Source organism: Narcine bancroftii, chromosome 1, assembly GCF_036971445.1.
Source record: "Narcine bancroftii isolate sNarBan1 chromosome 1, sNarBan1.hap1, whole genome shotgun sequence".
Taxonomy (NCBI): domain Eukaryota; kingdom Metazoa; phylum Chordata; class Chondrichthyes; order Torpediniformes; family Narcinidae; genus Narcine; species Narcine bancroftii.
The window spans coordinates 118,259,075-118,269,675 of NC_091469.1; the positions used below are offsets into that span (position 1 = coordinate 118,259,075).

The following is a 10,601-nucleotide window of genomic DNA, read 5'->3' on the forward strand; positions in this document are numbered from 1 at the left end:
TCCTGGTAGAATTAATGAAACCTGACTAAAAATAGAATTTAAATATTTTTCTTAAATTTAAAAGCTTTGTGATTTATTCATCATTTAATATATGATGGTGACAAGAAAAGGAAAGACTCAAGCAACCAAGAAGATAACTACTAAAGAGGTTAGTACTACTGAAGAAGTTGGGGCTACCTTGACGATGGAGCTTCGCAGAGCGACTTGTGCTCCAACAGCAAGGATTAATGTGACTCCAGCACCATCTCCTCGGGAGCTGTTGAAGATGGTGCTGGAGTCCAGAAGAAGACGATCGAACTGCAGACATGACGCATGTGCATAACGGAGCAGCCTGTTTCCCTATGGGGAACAGTTGAGTCAGACCCAGATCCAACTGTTGATTCAATTAGACATTGAATCTGTACCATCTACATGTGACTTGGACAAAAAGATGATCAAGATACAGAGAAAGAAGAAAGAGTTCATGAAAAATTGGAGGGAGTTGGAGCAGAATATAAAAAAGAAGTCCAACTAATTGAAGGAATACAATTTAAATATCCTGAAGCCAGAATTAAGGGTATGGAAGCACATTAACAAACTTCTATAATTATCAATCAACTGCAGTTAATGTGTAAACATATGGACATGCAATTTGTATCTGTCGGAAGTGATGTTAAAGCACAGTTTGAATATGTTAAGTGTCAAATGAAAAATATTAAAAAAGAAATGGCAAAATGTACTGAAGCTGTTGACAAAGTTAAAATTCAAGTCCAGAAAATTGAAGATGATATTTGGGATTATCTTTATGAAGTAGAACAATGTAAAGATACAGTTAATAATATGGAAGATTCTGTTATGGCTTGGGATGTGCAAAGGAAAGAACTTCTACAAAAGATTGATGTATTATAAAAATCATAGTGGCAGAAAAAATGTCAAGATTGTTGGGTTGCCTGAAGATTTTGAAGGCTCTAGTCCAGTACAATTTTTTCAAAAATGGATTCCAGAATTTTCCAAATGGACTTGAACTCGATAGAGCTAATAGAAAAAAAACAATTTCCGAGACAAGCGCCACCCTTGATTTTGATTAGATTATCAATATAAAGAAACAATATTAAGAATGGCGGTGCAAAATGCCTGAAAACCTCAAGGTTAATTAACGGTGGCAAATAGGCATTTTTTTAATGCAGATTTAAGTATGTCGTTTGTGAAAAGAAGAAGAGTTTAATACTGTGAAATCTGTGCTTTTGGAGAAAAGGATATAAATTGTCTTCTCGATACCCAGCCACACTTAGTGTTTTCTGGAGAACATCAATCACGGATTTTTTTACTGATGAAGATGAAACTTTGGAATTTGCAAATTCTTTTCCCAATATTAAACAAGATCAACAAATGGATATTCACAGTCAAGCTACTCAGCAAAGTTTGGCAGATCGACCTGAGAAGATGAAAGTTGTACAATAGGTAATAGAGCAGCAAGAGTTGGTTGAGATTGATTATGACCAAGTGAATAAAGATCTTGAAGAAGCTTTCTATACTTATAAATGAACTGTTTGATTAATGCATATTCTGTGTGGGGGAGGTGGACTTTTTGTCTTCTCCATCTGTATCCGCATACCATTTTATGGCAAAGGCCACTTCCCGTACAGTAGAGGGAAGTAGTACTGGCTTTTTAATTAGTACTATTTTTGTTTTTTTTTTATAGATTTTTAAGGGGCTTTTCTTTCTTTTTTTTGCATGGAGGTGTCGACTGTAATTGACAGTTTGTATGGGGCGGGAGTCCAGAGGGATAGTTGGCAAGAGTTCTTTAACTTCTGGATTTAAATGTGGATAATAATGTATTAAAATTTGTAAGTTTTAATATAAATGGGCTTAAAATACAATTAAGAGGAAAGCAGTTTTGGCATATATCATAAAATTGAAAGTAAATATTGCTTTTTTTGCAAGAGACATCTTACTGAAAAAGAACATCAAATTAAAAAGAGATTAGGTAGGTCAAGTGGTAGCTTCTTCGTTTAATTCTAAAACAAGAGGGGTTGCTATTTTGATTAATAAGAATACCTGTTAAGATTCAGTCTGTGGTTGTAAATCCTGCTGGGAGGTTTGTTTTGGTACATTGTCACATTTATTCAGAGATGTGGACACTTACGAGTATATGCACCTTTTGTAGATGATGAGAGATTTATACATGATTCTTTTACGTATCTTGCTAAGGGACATAAAAAGGTTCTAATTGGAGATTTTAAATGTCTTGATTCCATTTTGAAAAGTCACACAAATTGGTTACTTGGACTAAAACTGTAAAAAGGATTTTGACTTTGATATAAGATTTCAATTTGTTAGGTATTTGGTGAAGGTTAAATCAGAAGGAAAGGATTATTCTTTTTATACTTATAGGCATGATTCTTACTCAGTTAAGTTTTTAATAGCAGCACAGTTATAAGGAAGAGTTATGCATACAGAGTGAAAGCTAGGATTTTATCTGAACATTCACCACTATGTCATGTATAGTTTCTGAAAATGAAAAATTGTTTTATAGATGATTTAATTATATGTTGTTGAAAAGGGTAGATTTTTGTGGTTATATAAGAAAACAAATCCAAGAATTTTTAGAAATTCTAATTTAGTAGATTTTTTTATGGGATGCTTTGAAAGCTGATTTAAGAGGTCAGATAATAAGTTAACGAAAATTAAGAAGAATTATGTTAAAGAATCAGATTGTTTAGAGAAAGAGAAAATTTGGAAAAAGATTTGCAGATAGATGTTTTGAGAAAAATGGGAAAATTTAATAAAGAAGAAATTTTATTATTATACAGACAGAACTGAAAAATATTGAAAACTAAACAAAAGTATTATGAATGGGGGAAAGAGTGCATAAGATCTTGGCAATTGAAGACAGAACAAATTTCTAGAACAATGCTATTAAAAATAATTCTAAGAAAATTGCTTATAAACCTCAAGAAATAAATGATACTTTTAAAAACTATTATTTTAATTTTTATAATCTCAGTTTTGACACTGATGTTGTTAAAATTGATAATTTTTTGTCTAAGATTAGTTTACTGGCCTTGGATTGCCAGGACCAGAAAGATCTAGATGCTCCATTTACAGTAAGAGAAATTATAGAGGCTCTTAATTCCTTGCAAAGTGATGTTACTGAATTGTGTAAGAAATTTAAAGATTTATTAATACCTTCTTTATGGAGGTGTTGAAATAGATAATGGAATTCCCATTCTCTACTGGAATATTTTTCAAATGTAATTATAACTGTGATACCTAAGAAAGATAGAGATCTGTTGAAAACTGAATTACATAGGCCAATATCTTAAGTGCTGATTATAAAATGATAGCTAATGTTTTGGGCAAATGGAATGGATGGTTATTTACCGAATTTAATTCATATGGGTCAAACTGGTTTTAAAAAACATCATTCTGCTAATAATGTTGCTAAATTGATTAGTTTATTACGTATATCTCAAAAGAAGGGTGATTTAGCAATAGCAGTATCTTTATATACTGAGAAGGCCTTTGATAGATTAGAATGGAATTATTTATTTAAGGTGTTAAGAAGATTTGGATCTATATTTATTAATTGGGTTAAAACTTTATATAAAAATCCCTCTGCTAAAGTTGTAACTAATGGACAAATTTCTTCTGCTTTTCCATTGATTAGATCAAGTAGACAAGGATGTCCTTTATCTCCATCTTTGTTTAACAGTTAAACCTTTAACAGAGTTAATAAGACAGCATTCTAATATTAATGGTATAAATGTTAGTCAAGAACAACATAAGATTAATTTATTTGCAGATGATGTTTTGGTTTATATGGCAGATTCTATAAATTCTTTAAATAAATTATATAAGATTAGAAGAATATGGTGAAATATCGTCTTATAAGATTAACTGGAACAAAAGTGAAATTATGCCCTTGGTTAAAGGGGTTTATACTTAGTGTAGGGAATTTGCTCGATTTAATTGGCCAGATAATAGAATTAAATATTTAGGGATTAATAATCTATAAATTGAATTACTCAATAAAATTAAGAATGATTTAAATTGCCTATAACTTTAGTAGGTGGAGTGAATTGTATTAAAAAGTATATTTTTCCAAGGGTTCATTATTTGTTTCAGTCAATGCCTTGTTGGATCCTTCACAAATTCTTTAAGGGCTTACATTTGAGTATTTGTGGAAAGGAAAGATGGCAAGAGTTTGGGGGGAAAAATTGACTTGGAAATTTAAATTAGGAGGTTTGTAACTTTCCCATTTTAAGAATTATTATAGAACAGCTCAATTGAAATTTATTAATGGGATGTTTGATTTAGTTAAATCCCCAGCTTTGGTTAAAGTAGAATAGAGTAAAATAGGAGAATTTGTATTTATAAATGGAATTCAAAATTGTTAACAGGAATTAGAGATGTGCTTATTCTGAGATATTTGATTGCATTATGGAATAAAATAAATTATGAAATAGGTGAAAAAGGTTTGATCTCTTGAAAAGTGCCTTTGTATCTGAATAGACTTTTTCTATAAATAATCAAGTTTTGAGGATTTTGAGTCAAATAGGAATTAAGGATGTAGAGGATTGTTTTGAAGTTGGTAAATTTATTACTTTTCAATGGATGAAGGAAAAAGTTAATGTCCCAAATAGTACCTTTTCTTATTACTATCAGGTTAGAGCTTTGTTGGTTGACATGTTAGGCCATAATTTGATGCCATAATCAAATGAATTAGAATTATTGATAAGTAAGGGTGATTAAAAAATAAGTTTATTTTGGAGATGTGTAAATTCCATCAAAAAGCTGCTTCCAAGTTAAGAATTCATAAATCAAGATTAAGATGAGAGGTTGATTTAAATAAATTAATAGATGAAAATGATTGGATGCAAGGAAAATATGACAAATTATTAATGCTAGATATAGATTGTTTTAATATAATTTTCTACATCAATTATATTTAACTCCTCAAAAAATTTTAAAAACTTGAATCCAACATTATCAGATTTATATTTTAGATGTGATCAGGAAGTTGGTTCATTTTTTTACTCTATTGGGAGTGTTTTAAAGTAAAATCTTTTTGGTTAGAGGTTAAAAAAAATTTTGAAGAGAATATTAAGAGTTAAACTCCTACAGGATCCAATGTTATTTTTGTTGGACAATATTAAAATGGTTAGTTCTAAATTAAGATTAACTATGTATCAAATTGAATTTTTAATGATTGGCTTTAGCTGTTTCTTGGAAGTGCCTAGCCATAATTTGGCAATAAGATACGGATTTAGGGATGGAGAGGTGGCATGCTAAATTGTTTTCTTGAATTCCACTTGAGAAAATAACATTATTTGGTTAGTAAATGTCATTTTGTTCTTGAAATTATGGAGCCCATATTTACAGTATGTCGGTTTGAAAGTGTGAAGGATGCTTAAAAGCCTGTCCCATTGATAACCCTTAACTTCATCATTGTATTGAGAATCATATTTCTTTTTGGTATTCTCCTAGTTTCTTTATCCTTTTTTTAATCTTAGATAAAGGTTGATGATGGGGAGGGAGGGAGGATGGGAGGGATAAAAGATTTTTCTTTCTACCACATTCGTACTTGTTTTGGTTTTATTGACTTTGTATATATGAATGTGGTTTTTTATAAATTCTTAAATAAAATGTTCAAAAGAAATCTGGCAAAGTCAAGGTGATTGTGTGAAAGGTTCTTGAAATAACATGTACTGTTAGAAGAATCAGTGGATATTTTGATTTCCAAAAGACATGATAGTTATTGTGGTAAATAAAAGCTTATGAGGTACAAGATAACTGTTCTGCGTGGATAGATGATTGAGCAAAAGGAAAATAAGAACAGGCAAAATGTGTTTTTCTGGTTGGCAAAATATAACGAGTGATGTACCACAGCGATTGGTAGTGGGGGCAACCAGTAGGATTGCTGGACCTGTTGGTGACACAAAGATAGGAAAATACATTGTGAAGAGGACCTAGAGGACACAATATGAATAACCTATTTCTGGAATCCTACATGAGACTTCCATCTACTTTTTATTAAATTCTTCAATAACAAAGTCTTTTTCCTTTGTGAATACCAATGAAAAGTATTAATTTAGGATTTCACCTTCTGTCACCATGCACAGATTACCCATGTTAGTCCTAATGGGCCCTACTTTTACTTTTTCTCCCCCAATTTGCACTTAATATGTCTGGGGAATGCGTCGGTTAACTTTACATAATGATACAATTTCTGATTGGAATTTATGTTTATATGAAAAATGGAGCATAATTTTTCCATTCAGCATGCCTTTTAGTTTATAATATTGTTATAAGTATATTCCCATGATACCCCTTGGTTTTCACCCTTGCAGGAAGATTTGGAGCATTAAGGAATTAAAACATCAGTGGAAATTTTATGTTAGCTTGTAATGTGATGCTGCAAATCTCTTTTTTAAATATTGGAAACTGCTTTTAAAAAAAAAAATGTTGGGTTTTTCCTGTGAATGGTTTTTCCTGGAAGATCCTTGAATTAACTGAATGAGTTCCAGTCCTTTTGTGAAAAACAGCTTTAGAATGCAACTGTTAAATATTTCAAATTGCTCGTGATGTTTGTGGTATTGTTTCTACAACTGGGTTGGAGCTTTCCATTTTTAACAGTAAACTTTGTTGTTTCAGGCCATTCTCAATCAATTACATTAATTTTTCTAAGGAAAATCCAAGGACATATGTATATTTAGCTTTGAAAGAAATTTACTAAATCAATGACGAAAATGTTATCCTAATTATAAAATAGTAGTGATTTATTGTCTTGGGTCTAGAATGAAAGAAATTTGTGTTCCGTGGAATATTTGGATTGGGATAAAAGATTAATTTTAATGCTATGCGTTTTCCTCAAAAATATTTCTTATATTTAAGAAATATTAACCTCAGATTTATTAATACTGATCATGTGTTTAAATGGTATTGTATTCATATCCAAATACAAATTGGAAGTCACATCACATTTACTTCAAAATACGTCAGTTGCTTGTAAAATCTTGTTGCTTAATTTTGTAAATATTCTTTAAATGAAATGAAAGTTGCTTTATTTTCTCATGTGTAACACCCCCTCTGTGGAGCATACCACCCTAGTAATGCTGTCATCTTGGGAATAAATAAAGACCACCTTTTTCTGCCCTGGATTGATGAAAAAAAAGAAATCTCTCAAGCTTCCTATTTGTGTTAATTTCATCATTATGGAGTAGAAACTATACCAATGGCTGTCTTGTTGATTATCCATCTCTGGTGTTTAGGGTCTTTTCAACTTCTACAATTTTATAAAGCTAAGTGAGAAGCTCATAATTGTCTGATAGATTTAATATAAACTTGGAAGGTTTATAATCTTTAAAAATGTGACGGGATTCTGTTGACCATTAAAATGTCTTGTGATGTTGTATTTTAGGAAAATGTTCTGCTGCCGCATTAGATGTGCTGGCTAATGTTTTCCGGGATGAATTGTTGCCACATGTTTTGCCACTGCTGAAGGAGCTGCTGTTTCACCCAGATTGGGTGGTGAAGGAGTCTGGAATTCTGGTGCTTGGAGCTATTGCAGAAGGTTAGTGGGAAGATTGAATGCTAGAAACATCAGTGAACCTCCTTTGTATATAAAAAAAAGCACCACATACACCAGATACAATCTTTGTATCTTGTAATTTGATTTGTTGAAAATTATGTCATTGCACAAATTTTTATTTATTGGAAGTGTACAATAATTGTTGTCTCTGGATTTTCAATTGTTGTAGATTCTCAATTTTTACAAAAATTTTGTCTATTCTGGTGTTATTAGTGGATGAAGTACTTGGAGGCTTCTTCTGTCTTGTTCAGTGAAAACCAAATGCCGATGCTGTAAATCTGAAATAAAAGCAGTGAATGTTGGAAACCAGCAGGTTGAGCTTTCTGATGAAAAGCCTGTAATCTGAAACTCCATAGATGCTGTGTGGTTTAATGGTATCTTTAACATTTGATTAAGTTATAATGTATAAATCTGGGAATAACAGGAATTTGTGGCCCCTGTTGAATCCATGCCACTAACATTGTTTAGATACCCATGCTTCATACCTTTCCCGACTTAAGCTTGTAATTTGCCTCTTTTGGATAGGGTGAGCAATGTGAGGAATTGTAAAGGAAGCAGTAATAAACCTGACATTTATAATTTATGGTGTTCACATTTATTTTGAAATTAGGAAGCAACATTCTGTAGACAAAACAATGGAATTGCACAGCTAGTAGAATCAGATTAAAGATTTATAATTGTGTCGCATTCAGTAGTGAATGCTTGTACACAATTAGATAACCATCAGGTTGGCTTGGGGGCTATCACCTGAGCCTTAAAAAGTAAAAGAGAGGATGAAATAAAGCATTTTCAGCCAGATAACATAATGAAAACTAATGAGTTTATTGTCGTACACATAGTTCAATGTGCATTGCCTGAAATTCTCACTTGCTACAGCCAAACACAAAACTAATAGTAAGTTAATTGAAATAAATGAAGAGACAATAAATACCATAGATAATGTTCACACTAATCCTACTGTAAAAACATAACTTGCAATAGTCATGATATGTGTATTAAAGGGAGGTTCAAGAGCCTGATAGCTGTTCTTGAACCACGAGGTGATGGTTTTCAGGCTTCTATATCTTCTGCCTGAAGGTAGTTGCAAGTAGAGGTTATGACCTGTGTCTCAGGGTTCCTTTATAATGTTGGGTACCTTCTTGAGGTAGCACCTCACACTGTCTGCAATGGATGGGAGGTCGGAACCTGTGATGGAGCTGGTTAACTTCTGTGCTCCTGGATACTTGTATTGCCAAAACAAGCTCTGATGCCACTAGTCAGCATACTTTCCAGAGTATACCTGTACAAATTTGGTATGGTATCTGATAATATGCCAAATCTCCTCAGACTCCTTAAAAAGTAGATGCTGGTGTGCCTTCTTCACATTGGCCTTGATGTGTTGGCTCCAGGAACAATCTTCTGATATATGGACTCCCAGGAATTTGAATGTTCTGCTCTCTCTACCTCCTTCCTATCAACACAGATAGGCGCATGGTCCCAAGCCTTTCCTTCCTAAAAGTAACAATAAGCTCCTTGGTCTTGATGCCACGGAGAGCAAGATTTTTGTTCTGCCACCACCCAACCAGTTTCTCAACCTCCATCCATATTCTGACTCATAATCTCTAGTTATTTGGTGGTAGCATCAGTGAATTTGTAGATTGAGTTGGAGTTGAACTTGGATGCACATCATGGGTGTACAAGGAATAGAGTAGGGGAATAACAACACAGGCTTGGGGTGACCCTATGTTGCTGGTCAGCGTGGAGAAGGTGGTTTATGATCTGCATAGATTTTAGTCTACCGATAAGCAAGTTGAAGATCTAGTATCAAGTTACTTGGCCTCTTCATGCTTATTCATTTTCTTAGAAGCTGGTTGTCAACCAATTCATTGTAATAAAAAGAGGAAATGCTGGAAGTTCTCAGTAGGTTAGGTTGTGTTTATGGGAAAATAATTTGTATTTGGAGAGGAAACAATAAAAGCTTGTTAAACCTTGCTGATATTTATAATCGTATACTTGTCAAAAGCAGCCTTTTGCTTTCATTGGTATTTATTATCCAGGGGTTTGTTTATTCTTCCCTCGATGGGAATATACCTCATGTTTTCTTTAAAATCAGCTTATTCTCCTGTTTCAGTTTTTGCCTGCCAATTCTTGGTTCCCAATTTAACTAGGCAAGAATTACACATTATTGAAATTTAAATTATTTTAATATTAAATTCATACACGTTCCCCTATTGAAATCTGGTATATTTGACATTTTGTTTTCGAGTTGAGAGAGATCTAGCAAGGCCTCCTCCTTTAATGGAACCAAAAGGTTCTGTTTGAGAAAATTATCCTGTGCACATATTAGAAATTCTTTCTGGTCTCTTATTGGTACTATTGTACTTCACAGTAGGATAATTACTGTCTCTTGTTATCACTATAATAGCTTTTGCATGTGGCTGTAATGTCACTGTACATGTGCTCCTCTTTATCTCTCCCTCAATGATTTATTGAATACACCTAGCAGTTTAATGTCTGTTATTTCTTTGCTTTTGCTCAAATTCTGTCCTTTGCCCTCTGTTACATTCTTGCACTCCAACACTACAATGTTCTTTTCTAATGTAGTCTAGTCATCATGATTCCCCACCCCCACTCACCTCCCGAAACAGGATTCATTTAATTTGTGCAAATGCCCCTTTTGACCCAAGTTTGTATTATATATTCCCACACAGCCATATCTGAACATCATCGGTTGCCAAATTTATTTAACACGTTCCCTGCACTTGTATATATGCAAGGTAAATATATTGTATCATTTCAATTTTTACTGACCCAAGTAAAATCTTTGCTCTGAGTTAATCACGTGTGAACAGAGTTCCTCCACTACACTATTCTCTTATGCCTTTCTTCCCCGACCTGATGAAGGGTTTTGGTCTGAAATGTTGACTGTCTATTGCATTCCATGCATGCTGCTGACCTGCTGAGTTCTTCCAGCATTTTGTGTGTTGCTCTGGTTTTTCTGGCTTATGCACTTTTTCTTCTTTGCCTCTGTATTTAATTTAAAAAAAAA

At 33.0% G+C, this 10,601-nt stretch overlaps 1 protein-coding gene across 7 annotated transcripts in view; it reads left to right on the forward strand.

Annotated features, from left to right (window-relative positions):
- Positions 1 to 10,601, forward strand: part of tnpo1 (transportin 1) — a 164,707-nt gene that overhangs the window by 114,693 nt on the left and 39,413 nt on the right. For all 7 annotated transcript variants that reach the window (XM_069937016.1, XM_069937015.1, XM_069936994.1 and 4 more), the window contains exon 12: positions 7,403 to 7,555. In XM_069937016.1, coding sequence (XP_069793117.1) covers positions 7,403 to 7,555 — 153 coding nt within the window. The remainder of the gene's footprint in view (positions 1 to 7,402; positions 7,556 to 10,601) is intronic.